The following is a 20,762-nucleotide window of genomic DNA, read 5'->3' as shown; positions in this document are numbered from 1 at the left end:
TAACAAGCACTTATAGGCATAACAACAAAAAAAACGCGTGGAAGGAGGAGGGAGCCACTTGGATATTCAGACTTATCCTAGGCATGAGCGTGGCTTCCTGTGCTGATCCCGTATGTTCCGTTTTAAACACTCGTACGGTACGATTTCTGACTTTTTTTTTAGTATAATGAAAATAAATTTATGTTATCGAAATATTCATATCAAAAAGTTCGATAAAAATGTTAACAACCTGTGTTAGGGATCTACAAAGTTTGCTCGTAAATATTTTGGCCTAAATTGTGATTAATTCCTTGCATTAAGGGATCAAATATCAATTCGTTAACGTCCTCGAGGGATCAATTGATTATACCCAGCCCTTGTTTACTTATAATGAATTGTTTTCTCTCAAAAAATATTTACGATAGATAATTAGAAATATTCTCTTTGATAACTGGAATATTTTTTTGCAACTGTCATGTTAATCACGATATTTCAAAAATGGAGTTTTTATACGTATATGTTTAGGCAATTATATTTCACGATGGTATTAAAAATTACTTACCAATTTCAATATACTATGCCAATGAAGAATTATTTGGTGCAGCAATGTACTTGAATTATCATTTCCTCCTAATCAGCCGGCAGCTAATATCTGGTCATGAAAAAGGTTTCTGCAGCAGACAATTAGTTTCCACCGGTTTCTGTCCAGTGCCTCTCTTGCACTTGATCGGTCCATCTGGTTGGTGAACGGCTAACATCAATCAGAAATATCAATTAGAATCTCTTAAAGTTTTTGTTTTACACTCAGTTTGAGTTGAGTTTTTTTTAGAAAAAAATAAATTTCTTGTATAAAGTACTAATAAAAAAGCCCAAATAAATGTAATAAATGTAGCTCCTAAAACCCCAAGACATCTTGATTCCCCATAAATTTGGTGGGATGACCCCCAATTTGGCAATGCTGACTCTTCAGACTAAGAGCTAAGTAAAGCTTGCACTAAATAAGAACAGATAATAGTTTAACAAAATAAAATTTATTTGAATTAGTGAATTGGTAGTCTGTGGAACATAGTACACAAGATCAGTGCCACCCCTTTAAATAGACTGTATTGTTGGATACTTTATTATGTTAAATATCCTTTTTTAGTTAGTTAAGTTAGACTTAAATTATTTGTTAGGCTTAAGTTATGTGAGATTAAATGATGTCTTTGTCCAGAGACAATTTATACAAAAATAATTATAAACTGTTGTATGGCCATAATCAACGAACGAAGGCAATAATAAGGCTTATTAAACCGTGCGGCTCTAAGGAATTTCCTTGTTAAATTAAAATTAATTTGTCTGTTTTTAGAAGAACAGGAGAATGTCTTTATTAATATCCTTCATTAATTATTTTTTTTCCTCTTAATTGGAGTTTAGGGGACGTTTGTATTGTCGTTATTGACGGAATAAACGTATCATACTTAAGATAAGAGACAAACTTATACTTGGCGTTTGACTCTGAGGTGCGAGTCGCGAGGTCTTTTGGAGTGTTATGAATAGTTGTCTGTTAGGTTGATCCAGTTTCATCACCAGACGAGCTGTATTAACTCAAAGTTTCATCCGTATCAGCTTGATGGCTGGAAGTTTTCCACGATCCACTTTACAAGACCTTTGCGAACTGTGAACTGTGGAAGCGACTCCCGGTGATACCTCTAATTGTTTGATAAAAGAGCATAGTTCTCGTCCTCCTAAGGCCAGCAACGTACCCACTAAAATGGCTGTTCATGAGCTGAGACGACTGCCCCGTTTTAGGCATCCCGCAGGCTCGTTGGCCCCCAATAAAAAAGTACTATAAAGGCAGAATCAACTTGGCTAATAACGCAGTAGATGTCATGTAGGACGAAAGCAATATTTTTTTAAATTTCAAATAAAAGTTCGTAACTTTTTCAGTAGTTACAAAATTCATGTGTTTTTTTTTTAAATCTAACCTTCTGAAATCAGCCTCTTGGCTTTTATCAGATTTTGAGGCAATTAGGTAATGCAAATACAATAATTTGTTTTCCCTCCGTAACTCGCAAACTATCAAACTGCGGCAAGTCTTGCCCTTCTCAGCCGAAACACGCAGTCTGCCAAATTGATGTTGCTAAGGAAAACATGGAAATTATAGTAAGCCATTTCAATTCGATAAGAAAAAGGAAATAGTAATACAACAGCCATTTCTAATGCAAATACACGTATGCCCTTATGTAATTTATTTATTTATTCGATATGGAGACAGGGTAAGATTCAGAGTCCAGACTTAGTCAAGAAGGATTACTTAAAGGATCTTTGCAGGAGTCGTCGTTCTCGCTGGCCTATAAAAACTACTGCTACATCCTCTTTATGTGTGGTCCTCAAATGTCTGTTTCGGGGTAAAATTCAGAGACCAGACTTAGTCAAGAAGGATTACCTAAGGATCTTTGCAGGAGTCGTCGTTCTCGCTGGCCTATAAAAACTAGTGCTACATCCTCTTTATGTGTGGTCCTCAAATGTCTGTTTCGGGGTAAAATTCAGAGACCAGACTTAGTCAAGAAGGATTACCTAAGGATCTTTGCAGGAGTCGTCGTTCTCGCTGGCCTATAAAAACTAGTGCTACATCCTCTTTATGTGTGGTCCTCAAATGTCTGTTTCGGGGTAAAATTCAGAGACCAGACTTAGTCAAGAAGGATTACCTAAGGATCTTTGCAGGAGTCGTCGTTCTCGCTGGCCTATAAAAACTAGTGCTACATCCTCTTTATGTGTGGTCCTCAAATGTCTGTTTCGGGGTAAAATTCAGAGACCAGACTTAGTCAAGAAGGATTACCTAAGGATCTTTGCAGGAGTCGTCGTTCTCGCTGGCCTATAAAAACTAGTGCTACATCCTCTTTATTTGTGGTCCTCAAATGTCTGTTTCGGGGTAAAATTCAGAGACCAGACTTAGTCAAGAAGGATTACTTAAAGGATCTTTGCAGGAGTCGTCGTTCTCGCTGGCCTATAAAAACTACTGCTACATCCTCTTTATGTGTGGTCCTCAAATGTCTGTTTCGGGGTAAAATTCAGAGACCAGACTTAGTCAAGAAGGATTACCTAAGGATCTTTGCAGGAGTCGTCGTTCTCGCTGGCCTATAAAAACTAGTGCTACATCCTCTTTATGTGTGGTCCTCAAATGTCTGTTTCGGGGTAAAATTCAGAGACCAGACTTAGTCAAGAAGGATTACCTAAGGATCTTTGCAGGAGTCGTCGTTCTCGCGGGCCTATAAAAACTAGTGCTACATCCTCTTTATGTGTGGTCCTCAAATGTCTGTTTCGGGGTAAAATTCAGAGACCAGACTTAGTCAAGAAGGATTACTTAAAGGATCTTTGCAGGAGTGGTCGTTCACGGTACTATAAAAACTAGTGCTACATCCTCTTTATGTCTGAGCCTCAAATGTCTGTTTCATGATAATTGAATAGAATGAATAGGTGATCAGCATACTGATACAAGCCTTCGGCTCTTTAGCTCTAAAGAAAGCCGGTTTCCTCACGATGTTTTCCTTCACCGTTCGACTGAATGTTAAATTCTCACGTAGAAAGTCTTTAGATGCACAGTCGAATCTAATAACGACTACTATGACAATATACAACACGTTCTGATACCACAAAGTCTCGAATATCACCTTAAATATTTATTAGACCTGGAATCGGTTAAAACGTAATACGAAACATCAACTAAGTGTCAACGTCGACATAAACAGCTAATGATCAAACAAACACAGTACAACCCCTGATCCCAAACAAGGCGCTAATTGAAACTTATGACATTTTGTTGCTTTTTACTCAAACATCGCGTATTTTATGAGCATTTATCACCCGCTTTATGTTTTCACTTAAAATGAATAAAGAATTTTTATTTACGGTACACTTGCTTACTTAGTGTGATATATGTTTGTGTCGAAATTAAATACAATATTTTTAAAACATACCTCAGAGATTAGACCTGACAGATATGGAACACAGATTTCTGAAGGCATCATGAATTTATGACAACCAAGTGTAGTTGTTAAAAATGTGTGCGTGTACTACTTACTGTACACACGTAAGAAGTGAAACTTATTTATGACCTTAGATGCAACTTTACAGACATTTATTAAATAAAATAAAATTAGATAAAGTTTAACAAATTTTATTATCATAGACATGAATACAAATATTTCATTTTACCTTATTACTACTAAGATTATAACAGAATTTCATTAATTGTAATAGATTTATTATTATCGTTGTTATCGTTATTATATGTTTTTGTTATTAATGTCTTCGAATCTCTTCGAATGAACCGTGGTAGGGACAAGAAAAAAGATGGCACGTAACGGAAAGATGTGACGGTAATTTTTGTTCCAACGCCGATAAAGAGGTTTCACTTCAAAAATTACAAATATTTTTCAGCTACGAAACCTTTATTGGAAAATTCGAGAGTTTTTTTTTTTTGTATTTTACTTTATGTATATCGTTTAAACCTTCCATGAACTTCCACAAATATTTCAAGATTAACCAAATCGGTCCATCCATTTTCGAGTTATAGCGAGACAAATGAACAGCAAGTAATGTATGTGTATATAGATTAATCAGATTATATATTTATATGTATTTTAATAAAATTTCTTTTCTATTGAATAACATCGTTCCTTGAGTAAGTTTAGTTTGGTTTATTTGCTTAGATATACAATTTAATATCTATAGTATTGCAATACAATACAGTTCTATACAGCACAGTACATTACAGAAGAGTACAATACAATGCAATGCAATAACCAAAATTACAAATATGTATTAATAAGGTGACAGGCCTTCCTCTATACTACTGGTTTAAGCTGTGGTATAGTAGGAAGGCCTTAGTTCGTCTAGTCTACTTTCTAGGAGTCCCATTTAATTCTCATGTTTTTAGTTGTCAGTATATATAATAATAATAATAAAAGCCTTTATTGCTGTAGTTTTTGTACTAGTACATAAGAAACGTGAAATACTAAAACAATAATACTAATAATTAATCGGCAAGACGGTTGGTTTTTGTTAAACAGCTTGTCCTTGGATATAGGCCTCCTCTAAGGGCTTCCACTCTTTTCTGGTTCTAGCTTTACGCATCCACATAGGACCAGCTACACTTCACCAGTATTTAATATTTCATAAATGATTTAATGGTGAGTAGACGGATATCCGGTCCGACAGAAACACGGGAACAATCTCAAGACAGACTATTTCCTCGAGTCACGAGGGTGTAGACATCACCATATTCCAAACTTAGGACTACGCGGTTTAAAATGTTGTTTTTTTTTTTTAATTTTCGACCCCGATGGGGCTTCGTTCTATTTAGTAATTATTCATTTTATGTAACATATAATTTGGGTGTTAATATGTAAAGTACGTCTGTATTTAGAGCCGTTTTCAATGAAATACGAAATGTTGATTATTGCGATCTCGCAAAAGGTTTTCTCTTGATATTTGCTTTGTAGGGTTTTCATTATGAACCCGATACGACTCGTTATTATTCTCAACAATAATAGCTTTGCTATTTTCAGTTTGAAATTTATATTTCTCTTCAACTAGTTTATTTTCTTGAGCTTTCGTAAGCTTTTAAGCCATGTCTTGTATTGTATTGCAATAAACAGTTGTACTATTGTGTTCTCCTATGTTAATGAATCCGTCTGTCACTTAATAATTAATAAATCAAATTAACAATTCATAATTATAAAATATAGCATTTTTTCCAGTACTACATAATCAGGATTACATTAAGTCCATGTCATGTTTAACATTTGTACACGACCTCCGACGGAGTCTCCTCCAAATTCTTACACTCGCCTCTTAACCTAACCACCATGTTTCCCCGCCATCCCATTTATTTCATAATTATACATAACATTAATTTATTTATTACTTAATGACACATTGAATAAGACAGATTTGAATAAGAATTAATAACAATGTTGTTAAGTTACATATTATCAGTGGTCTTAGCATATACATTTGATAATGATAGAGTTACAGCAGTGTAGACCTAGTGGTTTCTATAGTGCACCAACGGACGTTCTAAGTGCCCATTTAACACTAAAACAAAAACAAACAAAACATAGTTAACATCGTTAGGAAACCGGCATCCCTTAGATCCAAAATGTCGTTGCTCGGCAGGCACAGAATGCTGATCACCTACTTACATCTTATAAATATACCCACGAATGGGTATTTTGTCACGATGTAGGTATCTTGGTCCCAAACAAGATAAATACTGTCAAATGGGTCTTGGATGAGTATATATCCAGCAACCACAATCTACTGACAGCTCATTGAGAAGCAATTTAATTTACAAGGCAGAATACTCATGTAGGTAACTTATGTATAATAATAAAAAATGTCTAAGTGTACATTTAGTACCAGTTCTCAAATCAAGGGCAGAAGAAACAGCAAAAATCTTCTCCACTACAAATGTTCGCCTTTATTTTGTTTTAGTATTATTTAACGTTTAAAGCAATCATAACCTTAACTTAACTCCACGTGATAGAATAATTAAGGATTCAATTTATAAAAAACTAAAAATAAACATTTAGCCTCTTTGATTACAGTAATTCACACTCAAACTCAAAATAACTTTACTTACATTTATGAACGTCAGAAAAGAAGTTAAATTAATTTTTACATTTACAACCAGTTCGTAAGTCAAGGGCGTAGAGCGGGAGAGAACTGGCAAAAAAACTCACTCTTTTTAATAAGTTTTGAGTCATACAAATTGCTTGAACTGGAGCAAATCAATCCCAAGGATGAGGATCATTTAAATATTCGTCAAATTTATAAAAAGCTTTATTGATGAATTCACGTTTACCGAGGGCTTTGAATTTATTTAGTGATAATTCTCCAATTTCGCTTGGGAGTTTGTTGTAAAAACAAATACTATTTCAATTAATAATAATATAAAAACTTTATTTTCATCATTACAATATTGCATTTTGCAGGTTTACGATAAGACTATAGAAGTCCCCTGGTAACAGGTCACCAGCCTTCCATCCCGGACAGAAATAAAACTAAGGAATGAGGGGATGTGGGTGTGTGTAAGAATTGAAGTCAAATTTATAGTGAGAACAATGACGAAGGTGAAATTAATAATATCTACGTATAGGAAATTTAATTTAACTTTTATATACACACTAATCTTCTTACAAAATTTTCCTTTCTTTGTAATCCTAGAGGTACTCGAACTAAAAGTCTTCTATACGTACCTACGGCTCGCGTATCTGCTACTTTCAATGATCCAGTGAATAGTCTATCTCGCTCTTACAACTTAATTATGATGAAAATATTGATGTGTTTTACAACAGTCTACCAACTTAACGTAACTTTGTTTTGCTCTAGTTTTTTTTTCCTTTGATATATTGGTAATTCTTATTCTAATGTAATTGATGTGTATGTATGTTAAATTGGAGAAGTCATATTTTCTTGTATTTTTTAGGCATACACATTTTTTTAGAATGTATATATAAATAAATCAATCAATTCAAATACGACCATTCACCCAACCGTGTACGACATGAGTATTTCATTATGAAGTCATAAAGATAACATTAAAGTATTTGTTTTATAACTCTTTAACGACTTTTGCATTTTAAAATATTGAAAAACTTTGACAGATTCGATTTGGGCTGCGAATTGTGAAGCCATCTACCACAATTCGGGGGAAACTTTGGCCAAGTTTTGTCACAACTGATGCTTTAAGGCTTCCTATAGGCGGGTCTATATTTTATTATATTCGTGATGAGTGCCATAAGGTGAACAGATTTATATTATATACAGGAATGGTAATATATAAAATTAAATAAATGACAAAATCCTCATCTTATTTACATATAACATTTATATATTTATAACGCATTTATATTATTCTATTATGTTGTTCTTTCGAATACTGTTTTTGACTATCTGCTATGTGTATGATGTCCATTTGAGTTGTCGGAAAAGTTGCCGAGCATCTATTATTTTTGTTTTTCTGCGGATTTCACTTAGTTTAGAATTTAGAAGTATTTTTTCCATTAACTTGGTCAAAGATTGGTGGTCACTCACATGGCGTTAATTACTCCCGAATTTAAAAAAAATCTGGTGACTTACATAAACGATATCTACTGGAGAAACACGTGGTTTGCTAAATGCGAAAAATAAATGCAAGAATTGTGTTTAATCTTGAGGTTTATTAATCTTCTTGCTTAGTTAATTAGGATAAAAAAATGTGTGTGTGTGTGTGTCAGCTACGACGCACGATTGGAGTTTACTCCTTACGAACGATAATTATGATATATATCGAATAGAAAAAAAGGGTAAATGAACGCATCTGCTAAAATGATAAGAGAAACAAACATATATCTGTAATTATTCGAATTATTTATATTACTTCAATAAAGCGTATTACATAAAGTATGTTACAAAACAATATAAATAACAATAATAATTGTGTTCAATTTATACAAATCCAATTTTAGAGAGAGAATGAGATGGAATCATTCTTTTACACGTTCAATCCTACTGTTATATATTGTCTCTTTCTACGTAACGCCTCAACTTTTCGTGTTACACTTGATTTAACTCCTCATAAAATTTCCGTACCGGGCCTTATAACTCAAATGGTTTCTTAAGGAGTAAACTACATTTAACCACATTAACAACTGTTCAGTCCGTTACATAATAGTTGTTTATCACTGATGAAAGACATTAATATTTCGTCTCGCGCCAGTGTTCGTCTCTTCGAAGCCTTATTGGCAGTTTCGTGCGAGGCTCGCCGAGACGGAAGTAATTGAGAAAGTTAGCGAAGCGCGAAAATTTCTTTAAAAGACGGTCCCGACGGTCCTTCGGGTCCGGAATGAGCCTTGTGAGCCCTCTCTGATGTGATTTGAACTAACTCGATTTAGTTTATAGGACGTTTATGTGCACGCGTCGATGGCTCGTGTTCTACTCGTGCAAAAGTAATTAAAATGGATCGAAAGCTAAAATCATTTATAAGTGCGATATTACTTACGTGTTTAATAAAATAGGATTTATTTCGGGCAGGTTTTGTTTGATGATACCGTCAAACGTATCTTCTAATGTCTTATCTCAAAAGTCTTAAGGTTCAGACTCTTTCATTTTGGACTTACCTTCTTTCTCCACTTAACCACACCTTACCTTGCAACCTTGTATATAATTTCCCTAATGATAAGTGTTAGATAGCCACCGCCTATGGACACTCTGAATGCCAGAGAGATTGCGAGCGCGTTGACGACCTTTTATGAATTGCTACGCTACGTTTATTGAAGGACCTTAAGTCTCATCTCTTGCACTATCTGCCCATAATACAATAAATAAATGGATTTTTTTTTGTTCTATACGATCGTGTATGAATGAGTGAGATTCCATATTTTTGTCATTCGTTGACTACACAGCAACCACCTCTTTTAATTTAGATATATTTTTATCGGTAAAAATATGTTTGAACAATGTAAAAACATCATGTTACGGAATTATTTTTTTTATAATGGACGGTTTTTTTTCCAAAGTTTGCCGGAGTCAATGCTTATTAGCAATATTTGTTGCGTACACAGAAGGTACATTTCCATATTTACAGCTGCTGTTTGCGAGCAATTGTGGTGAATAATTCAACTCATTACGAGTGTTTGGTGTATTACGTGTCTGCAATACTACGATAATTAGTTTTACAAACAACGTTCTCCGAATGATAATTCAATTATTATTATATGATTAATTAAACACTCATTCTTATTTTGTCTTCTTTCCTGCTTTATTAATATAATTTAGTTATCAACTATTCCCGTGCGCCTCTAGTTGTGTACCAGGAAGGTATAAATTAAAAGATCGAAACGTACAAATGACTTTGTTTTTTACTTCCTACATTCAGTTTCGTGTTTGATGTATAATATTTTTCTGGTGCTTGTACATGTAGCCGTTTTCTACAGTAGTTTATTTAGACTGAATAATTAAAAGCACGTAAGTTCGGGGTTGGCCTAGTGGCTTCAGCGTGCGACTCTCATCCCTGAGATCATAGGTTCGATCTTCGGCTGTGAACCATTGGACTTTCTTGGCCAAACAAAACATTAAACATGTACATCGGAAATTATAACAAAAAAATTCTTAAATTAGTTAGATATCTTCATAGCTTCGCCGTTCGTTAAAAACATAAAGTGACATAGTGTACATGCTTTTTGAAGTCGGTTAAAAGAGGATTCGTTAAATAAGATGTGCATAATATTTTAGTGGGACATCTGCCAACACGCTAAAATTTAAATTCACGTCCCATAAGAGGTGAAATTGCTATTCCGTACTGTTTCTTACGAAATATAAAATTGAAAATCCAATGCAGTGGGATGTTATGCAAAAATATTTGACTTTGTAATTTTTGAGTGAGATATGAGTTTCTAGCTTCGTATTTTTTCGTGAAATTAACCACGAAATCGTTTAAATAAATGCAAAATTCTATCCTTATGAAAACTGCTATGGGTTTGTGGTGTAACATGTCTTGCACTGGAAAAATACCAGAGAACATGATGTAAAACTCAAACTCGAACTCAAAATAACTTAATTCATATATAAATTATATATTGTAAATTAACATTTACTACCAGTTCGCCAAAAAAACCGTCACATTTTTCCGTTAAGAGCCATCTTTTACTTGTCCCTACCACGGTTGATTCGAAGCCATTAATAACAAAAATATATAATAACGATAACATTGTTAGACTTTATCTAATTTAACTTTATTTAACCAATTTCTGTAAAGTTGCATATAGTAGATCATTTTTCGAAAAATAACGCCATAAAGAAGTTTCACTTCTTACTGTAGACTAACTACTACACGCAATCATTTTTATACTGACTGTCACGTATTGACATAGTAGACTGGTCTGTAAACGCGCTTGATAAAACCCATTTTCTAAATTTCTTTAAAATATCTTCTTTTTTGAAATGAAAAAAGGAATTTATTGAAAAAAAAAACAAAGCCAAATTTGAGTTTTTATAAATGTGTGAACTGAAAACAATCCTGCACCAGGCGCACATAACTGAGACGGAGTTAATTAAGGGTCTATATTAACAGTTAAAGAGCTAAAAACTCTTGTTGCAATTCCAATACCTCAGATATATTCTGTTTTTTGACCCCAGATTTTTGGATTTCATTGTCTTCGAAGATCCGGCTCCAGAGCATCTTTCTTGAGATTGTTGTTTTCTTCTATATGTTGTTTCAAATAAATTATACTTACTAACATGAGAACAGAAGATAGAGTGTGCGCGCTGACTTTGCGCCATAACCTAGTCAATCTTAGAGTAGACTTAACAAACAACCCTAGGCAATTAATTGTACTTCAGTTGGAGGCTGGACGATAAACCCTACGTACAGTTACAGTGGTCCAGGGGTACAGAGATTAGGGACGCTGTGTTTTTTTCAAAATCAACAGTCAGGCTGGTTTAGGTAACAACAATATATATGCTCATCCTTTTTTTATTTTAGTGTCGGTTGAAAGAGAATAAAGTTCAAATAAACCGAGTACCAGGAACATATAACCAACAGGAACTTATATTAATTGAGGGACGTTTTAGAATGGATTGCGGTAATCAATACAGTGAGATCTGTTTCCGAGTTGGCTTTTGTTTCCCCTCGTTATAAATGTACGAAATATTTTATCTTTTGTATCTCTGTTATTTATTGAGGGTTTAAGTGATAAGTTACGACTTCCACTTGAAGGGGTCGTATCTATTTAGATGTGTTATGGACCCTTTCAGTTTCACTTACGGTTAAAGATTTATAGTGGACTGTGTCGTTTTTAAAACAAAGGTCACTGTCTTCTTTCCTTCCTTATAATCCTTACTCCCTGGTACCGCATATCCCCGAGTATTTTTAAAAATACTTATTGCCAAATGAGTCCTATATTCCTGGTCATAATTTTTCGGTAAAGTAGCTGTTTATTTATCAGGTAATCGAAATAATTGTACATGTAGTTTAAAACTAAAGGTAAAAATAACGAAAAAGAGTCACGCATTAGTAAATCGAGAAATTTACAATTCAATTCGCGTTTCTCAATTCGATAAGCTGCCATTCGCTTCAATTTAAAAGCGAATCGCGTCCACATATTGAAATTATTCTGTTATTACGTTATTTTTGTCCAACCAAAGTACTGTGCGTACATGAACGTATATGTTTAATTAATTCAGAATCTGTCTTGGTCAAATTATAATTCCATTTTATTACATCAACACTTAGATACATTGCTAGATCTATAAATTGAAGACTATTCGATATTAATTGTAACTCCCTGGACATTATTATTTTTAAAAGTAATTTATTATGTCGGCGTAACGACTTTAGTGTCAGCTGCCATTGTCATTATTATTTAACAACGTCAAAGTCAAATTAGTTCAATACCGTTGACATTAGTGGTTTATTAGATTTATCAATTGCAAGATCTATAAGTTAATGACTATTTGATATTTGTAATAGTAATTCGGTACACTTTATTATTATTATTAAGTTAAACCTTTAAAAGTTAAAGACACCTAACATTAACGTAATCTTTGACACGTTCTTACGTTGGTCGGTCGCGGAACAATTACACGAAATGTCACAATTTTGCTTCTCAAAAGTTCTGGTTACTATAAATAGAGGCACTGTTTAGTTCCATTCTTGGTTCCGCAACAGCCCGAGATGAGATGGTGACAGATCGATTGAGCGGTCAAACCAAGCAGAAGCCTTTAGAAATTAAACAGCTGATGCCAACAAACTAATTTATAACGACAGCAATGCTGATGTCACCATTTCTAATGATCTATCTGCACGTTCTGTTTTTGTTAATATTCAAGTCGTTTTTTCTCGTTATCCTCTTACCCTCTTTTTCCTTCAATTGCCTTTGTCATAATCTTTTATCGAAATTATTCTGTCATATATTGCTGAAGTGTTACTGTTTAAAGGGTATTAAGAATTCTCTTTAAAGTTTAATCATTTAAAGTGAAAACGCTTTTTGCTTTGTTACCGAAAAAATCAAACAATAGTACTATTTCGACGCCAGTTGCCCGCGGCTACGACCTACTTTCCAGCACATAATTAAAGACAGGAACTTAAAAAATCTGTTGCGAAAAAACTAAAACTTTTATTTTAACAAATCATAAATAAGATAATGTATTAGTTAACTGTAGCAATTAATAAAATATGCTACAAATTAAAGTAATTACAGTCAAAATCTTATAACGACATCGAACGTATATTTGGTCGTAAAACCCGATAGTCCTAACAACCTATGACGTTGTTATTAAGTAGTATTTTTTTTTACACGCCTTTGATTGTTGTCAATATAACCGGTATCTTGGTCTTAATGATATCGTAACCTTATATACTTAAAGGAATATATGTTATTTATAAGCGAAAATTAACTTTTAATGTAATTATTTGGCCAAAATAAATTGTAAAATAATCTAGTTAGTGAGGGACGTTATACATAATAAATATTATAGTGTTATAAATATCGTTCAAATTTAAATTATAAATAATATCTTTAATATTTGAATTATACGCTAACGTGGAGCGCTTTTTACAGAGCTGACAGCATGATGTGAGACAAATCTCATGCTATCTAATAATGAGGCTTAATTCTTGTTTTATTTGTAAAATTATCCATTGACTTAGAGCCGGTATCACAGTTCGAGATGGAAAAGGCGACTCCAGGTGCGAAGTAGGTCACGTTCAAGGTCTTTTAGTGCCCTTCATCGTGTTTTGTTTGATGTTTCGTTGGGTTTTAAAATTTTTGTTATTTTTTCCATCGTGTTTTTTCCGATACAAAAACTATGTTTAGATATTCATAACAATTTTGACTTTAGAGTTTTGAGTTTAGTCACCAGCCTTTGGTTGGCTATGACAGAAATCTTACGCCTGATAGGTTTTGATAAATATCATGGGGGTTATATGACAGTTTTTGGTGGAGGTCAGTGATGGTCGGCCGTAATAATATTGAGTAATATAAAGGGAGGAACGAATTTGCTGAGATTTTTTGCCCGTTCTTCTCAGAATAATACTCCCGGTAGACTATAGAACGGATGGCGTAAATTTGACATGTATTAGTGTACAAATTGTACCTAAGTAAATAAATAACTATTGAATTTTAATTTCAATTTGTGTGAACGACGCGTAGCACAATTATGGTATGAGACGACGTATATGGCAGACCTGTATGCGTCTGGTCTAAGTATTTAGGAGTATGTCGTATATGTGTGTTGTAATCCATTATAGACCGATCAGATAATCCTTTAAAATGGCTCATCCTTAACCTTTTAAATGACGGCTTTGTCCGGCCACGTCAGTCGCTATTGTTCTGGAGGCTTTCGATAATAGCATATTGTTCTGATCAGTTCGTTTCAATTTGTTGAATTCTCTTCTTTCGCTATGCTGCCAATTATACGCTACGAAATTTACAGTGTTATGTAAAATAATTCATTTTGTAGTAGATGTAGATGTAGATGTTAACAAATAATTATAGTAATTAAATTATTTGTAATATTAATTATCTGTTATGCGTTCACTGATGTTTCATTTAAATTGTTTGTTAGTCTGTGGAAACGCTACTTTTGGCATTTATTAAATTGAAATAATAAAGAAAAAGGATTGGAATGTCATTGTTTTCAAGTAAAATATCAAACTCTAAATGTTGTTTCATAAAGTGTATATTTGAGCAACACATTTGAATTTGTTTCACCATAACGATCGCTAACGCTGAAAAGTACTCGAAAATTTTAGTTATGTAAATGTATAATCGCATTTATTATTATTACTTATTTATTGCTTTAGGTTTACTGAAAGAAGACTAAGTTATTTATTAAAGTTAGTAATTCTACATTTGTAGATTTTCTTAAAATTACTTGCCTCGACTGCGAATCAAACCGACTTAAATGTAAAAAGAATTACCAATACTTTTATGATTCCAATCGAAAGAATGACCCAAAAACTAATAACTCTTCTTAAGTGATATATTATCTTAAAAGAAAGGAACATTGTTTAGTTTGAAGGATTCTCGCCCGTATGTCACTTGATTAGTCAATCTTATTTTTTTTATAAAATAGGGGCCAAACGGGCAGGAGGATCACCTGATGTTTAGTGATACCGCCTTAACATGGACATTCTTGAAGGACCCTAAGTCGAGTTGGTTCGGAAATACTTCACTAGGCAGCTACTTCCACATAGTCGAGGTGATACGGGTGGAATTTTGTATTCTAAAAAGTCTAGTTAGTTTGCTTGTTAGATTGTTTGCCTTCTGTGTCACTTTCTCCGATCACTTTCTCCAAGTTCTCATCGCCTGCGTATTGTATGGCCGAAATATGGATAATTCGCTGTCGGCATAGGTGAGTCCGTATGCGGAGTTTTTTTTGGAATAAATGTCTCGTTATTAGCCAAACGAGGAAAATCCTGTCTTAAACAAAAATTGAGGACATGCGCTGATTTATAATTCCTGTAATTTAAGAATTATTTTTACATGTTCACAAACAATACATATCATTTAGATACTGAAGTTTCAACCAACAGGAGTGTCTAGTACTGATCGTAATAGGTCCACGTGTCCCGTAGACGCTGAAATCGATAGCATAAAAGTCGCCACATAACCTCGTCAGACCGACGCCATCTTTTCAAATCAAAAACATTCCAGTATTTGGTAACATAAGCAAGGTGTCTGGGAATTTGGGTCTTTGTTTTGATCCAAAAAATAGTAAAAAAATCAATTTGATATTTGATGTATTTTCTGTGTTCTTTGTATGTATGTATGTGTTTCGTTACTGTCTTTTAAAAATAAATAAATTGTCGCCGTCTAGGGTCGGTATAGACACACGATCTAGTGTATCTTTTTATGTATAATGTGTGTAAGTATTATATAAACGAATATTTTTATATTTAAATAAAACTAAACATAACAGTATTTACAATTATTAACGTATATAGTAAGATTTGAGAAGTTTTTTTTTAATACATTGTCTCTTCCCTGAGACATAATGAGTCACGTAAGTCTAAACCTGATTTCCTAATAAGGATATATGTCGAATCATATAGGCAACTCCTATACATTAACGGATTTGCGCAATAATTTTATTCGCCCATGTTATCGAGTTTTTAACCTACGCCGATGCGGGGACGTAATTGATTTATTTACTTCGAAGCAATTAATTTAAAACCACATTTGATGTTTGAAAATTAGCGGCAAAATTATTTACGATGTTATTGCGCATCTAATGTATTCTTTGTCACCTTTGTCTTTGTTTTTATATATTATTACTACTTTTGTGGTTGCAGAATATAATTCGTCTTCTCCCTATGAGGCATCAACTGTAGCTAGCTAGCTATCTTAGTTACCAGGGATTTAGAATGTAAAAGGAATGGCGAAATGATAGCGTATTTCGTTTGATTGTGATTGGCGAACAGAATGACATCATGTCGCGGGTTCGTGATTGGTATAGGCTGTTGATCAAACGAAATGCGGTGATATAGACCATAGACTCATATTGCCATAATTTGTATGTCTCTTATCTTCTACATGCCAAAGAAGAGGAGAGTTCACTATCTATGCTTGCGTTACGTACAGGATTAAGCAGTTTATCGATATAGTTGTTTTTTTAACCAAAGCTAATATTGACGTATCGAGAATGCAATTAATATTTTAACTTTTTAGTCCGTTTATTATTTAAAGCAGTTTCCAGTTGTTCTTCTCTTTCCGGCTATTTATATTTTAAGTTCAAGAGATTAGTCTATATATACTATATATTTTGTATAATCTGTTGGTTCGTAGACCGTACTTTCGTAGTTTTTGTTAATAAGAATTCTGTAAAATACCATTTAAAGGTAATTTTACTTACTATTTAAGTTGGCTACGTACGTGAGTTGGAAGGTAACAAGAAAACACGGTTTTGGCTTTAGGGATTACGTCTAGGCCGGCTTTACAAGCCTCTCAGACATTGCTGAGCCCCTGGTAAGTGTCTCCCACACGTTTTATTCTCTCTATAGCTTTTATTTTTATTAGGGTTGTTGTGACTGACTTCTATTAGTAGATTTCAATTGTATTAGGACTTTCTAGACCTCAGTGGGCAATCTTTTGAGATAGAACCTCCAAACTTTTAGAAAAGATTATACACCTCTTTTAAATGTCATCTACAATGTCAATGGGCTACAGCTGCCTTTTATTACACTCTCCTATCCTCGTTAAAATACTATTTTAAAAAAATCTAATATAAATCGTTATTAATTTTAACAAGTTTCATTTTCAGTCAGAAAAGTAAGATTATCTATAGATATGTTATAAAAAAATAAATCAATGGCGCTACAACCTTTTTAGGTCTCAGATTCTGTATCTCTTTCATGATCATTTGTTAATCTAATAGGCAAGTACGTGATCAGCCTTCTGTGCCTGACGCACGCCGTCGACTTTTTGGATCTAAGGCAAGGCAGTTTCCTTACGATGTTTTCCTTCACCGTTCGAGCTAATATATAGCATAGCATAGCATAGCCGGGCATCGAATCTACGACCTCAGGGATGAAAGTCGCATGCTGAAGTCACTAGTCACTAGTTATAGTATACTATTTATCTATCTATTCTTTGCTATTTGGATAATTAAGATCAGTTATAATAAAATTATGAGACAGTATAGTTCATTTTTATCCCTACGTGATCACGTTTTTATTACGTTCTTAAAGTAATAAATGCATATATACTCTATTAATTATATAACATATAATTAATATATTCTTCCAAAAGTATCTTTGTCTAATCTTTTAATGTTTTAGTAAAGTATTTATCAAACATGCCTTTGTCACCATAATTAAGACATGCGGGATGTCGTAATTATGGTGACAAAGGTGACTAATGGTAACCATGGTAACAGCGACTTTGATCAAGCATTATAAGGTAGTGTATGGCCGCTTATGGCTTCAAAAATATTCCATGTTGATGAATTTGTGGATTGGAAAGTGGACATGTTACATTTAATTTGCAAAAATAACTTTAACGTTACGAGCTACGGAATTAACCGGATCGCTATGCCGTAGATGAATGTACTATGTACTACTAATTGAAAATTTTCGTGTTGATTTTAAAATGTCAGTATTAGAAATTTCCTTCTAAATAAACATTGACTTGTTGAATTGTTTAAAAGTAGTTTCTTCCAGTTAATCTAACAATATAAAATAATAAAAATACTTAACTCAAATTGAAACTACACTTAAAACGTGCACAGATTATTATGAAAGACAAAAAAGGTTTTATGTTTACTACTTTATTAATAAACGAACACTCGCAAATATTTGACAATAAATATATATGTCAATCCCTTTTGATTACTAATATTATTTTTTAAATCTAAAATACATAATGCATGAATGTAGATTCAAATCCTTTAGTAAAATGCGTTTTTTTTTATTTATAGGAGTTAACCGTATCGACGGAATGTACATTAAATGTTGGACGGTTATAAAACCCATGAACTTTTCGTATATGTATGTGACCATATGTATATATTAGTAATCATAACAATAAAATATACAGTGTTAACTATTTTCTTGACCTGCATAGTAATAATAAATATTATAAAATAATAATAAAAGGAAGTAGGTAGAGTGTACCAGTGACCTCGAAGACCTCGAAGGAAATGCTGCCAGCGTACACTGCCATAGGGACCAAATTTTTTTTTTTTTAAATTAATACTTTTATATATTAAGATATTTTTTAAATCGAATCTACGAAGGCCAACAGCAGGCCTAAAGGACCTTTTCAGCTCAGCTCGGGCTGTTTTGGCAAGAGTAGCTTGGCCTGGGTGTTTGTTAGCATGGGTGTTTTCCCGCGACTAGCGCAAGGGCGTCTCCTGCGAGGCTTGGACCTCGGCTCGCGCCGTCGTGTGGTGGTCAATCGCCTGAAGGGCAGATCTGCCTCACTAGAGTGAGCGTATTACAAAGTAAAGGACTCTAATTTGATTCGCCATATAATAAAATTTAATTTACAAACTGTATAACCTAAATCCTCAGCACAACGATAGCGCGTTTTAACGTATGACGTCATACGTCTACGATGTGTTCTTAAATAAACCCATAATCCATTATATTTTGACGAGAGCTCGGAAATGTACTGTTGAGTACTTATATGAAGTGCGATGATCGAGCAAGTTATCGTAGTAAATCACAGCCGGCGCCAACGTGGTCTGTCACTTGCCTGATGAATTATGATTCATTCAGCAAAAACTTCGCTATATTATTATATGATTGTATTTTTGCCCGACTTGCTTTTTAAGCGTTTTTATACCATATTTATTAGTTGTTATTTTGCTGTATTTTAAATTGTATTAGACACTTGTGAGCTAGCGAACTGTGGAATTGAGTTCTGGGAGATATTTAGCTGAGCGCTAATTGTTACGGTATTGTTACTTCGCTTATAACAACACAGTTTTTGAAATCGCGGATCTTAGTTTAAGGTGTATTTTGTCGAGTAAATAGTGAGAATGGTTAATTTTTATTGTAATTTTCAAAATATTTTTTTACACGAAACGGATACTTTGTGCGGGTCATATATAATATTTATATATATATATATATATCTATAAAAAAGTGAGTTATCCATTTAACATATAAATCTGGATTAGTTTTCCACTAAGTACGTGCAGACAGCAATATGGAAATATATATAATACTCGGGATAGCTGTGATGCTGTACATCCTGCTTAATGTAGTATTGAAAAGTAAGTGCTGGAAAAGTTCAGGAGATAGATGCTACTGTGATGAGTGCAACAACGTCACCAACGTGAAGCGTGAGAATGGTGTTCCATGCGTTTCCTCCGGGGTGCCAACCGAATGGCCGTAAACTCCAAACGCCTTCAGTTACATGGTCTCCTGGTAGATTTCAGATAGGAACGAACTTCCCTGCTGGTGAGAGATAACTCCAGAGTGAACGTTGGGACCTTAGTCAACCGTTAGCTCTTTTGTGTTTTAACTTTGACTTAAGTGTATTAAAAAGTTGTGAATTGGTTAACATTGCGCCAAAAATAGTTGCCACATTAAAAAAGTTGCCAAGAGTGATGTGCTTATTTTGTGACGGGCAATGGACCCATTCGCTCGACTAATGGAGGGTGCTCCACTACCCGGGGTACTACCCACGAGAGATGCGAGGCCCCGTGGCGCGCTGGTACATGCCAGCTTGGCCGCTGCTCCACATCTTGGGGACAAGAAGGGCAGACACCTCACTGGTACCTTCTGTCTCACCGGTGATACCATGGAAGGGATCATACAGTGTTTGGTGTTCTTGAAAGCGTTTTCGGTAAGTTATTAGATTATTTACATATTGATATGTACTATTTTTTCATGCTTTTCCAGCTACAGTATACATAACGACACTTAAGAGATGAGGTGATAGAGACTTGTCGTTAAATGGAGAGACGAGAAACGTATAGATAATCCATGACTCCTACTTATCAGTCATTGTCAACAACAGTCTACACGTGCAAGCAATCCCAATTTGTGAACAAAAAAAAAACTAATTTCTTAGAAAGTCCGTATGCATGATGCCGACAGTCGAGTTTATTGCGGGCTAGGATAATAAAGCGACAAAAGTACACAGCTGCGCAGTTTTTACTAGTTTCCGCAACTTAAAAAGTACTTTATTACTCAATTGTTGTCGTTATTGCGAGTGGGTGTAATGTATAGTGTATGTAAGACAAGCTAAACCAAAGCCTTCGAAGTTTTAGGGAAGGTTTGTTAAATCGAGCGACGTTACATTGAG

At 34.0% G+C, this 20,762-nt stretch overlaps 1 protein-coding gene across 12 annotated transcripts in view; it reads left to right on the top strand.

Moving 5' to 3' along the window:
* The window catches only part of LOC123717656 (neurobeachin), a 468,381-nt gene that overhangs the window by 88,176 nt on the left and 359,443 nt on the right, over positions 1–20,762 (top strand). The window contains exon 1 of one of the 12 annotated variants that reach the window (XM_045673755.1): positions 20,231–20,300. The exons of the other annotated variants lie outside the window; for them this stretch is intronic. Within the exon in view, the coding sequence (XP_045529711.1) occupies positions 20,256–20,300 (45 nt within the window). The 5' untranslated portion in view covers positions 20,231–20,255. Of the gene's footprint in view, positions 1–20,230; positions 20,301–20,762 lie in introns of those variants that run through there. 12 annotated transcript variants of the gene reach the window in all.

This window comes from Pieris brassicae, chromosome 13, assembly GCF_905147105.1.
Source record: "Pieris brassicae chromosome 13, ilPieBrab1.1, whole genome shotgun sequence".
In the NCBI taxonomy this organism is placed as follows: Eukaryota; Metazoa; Arthropoda; class Insecta; order Lepidoptera; family Pieridae; genus Pieris; species Pieris brassicae.
This window is presented reverse-complemented; position numbering and strand designations above follow the sequence as displayed.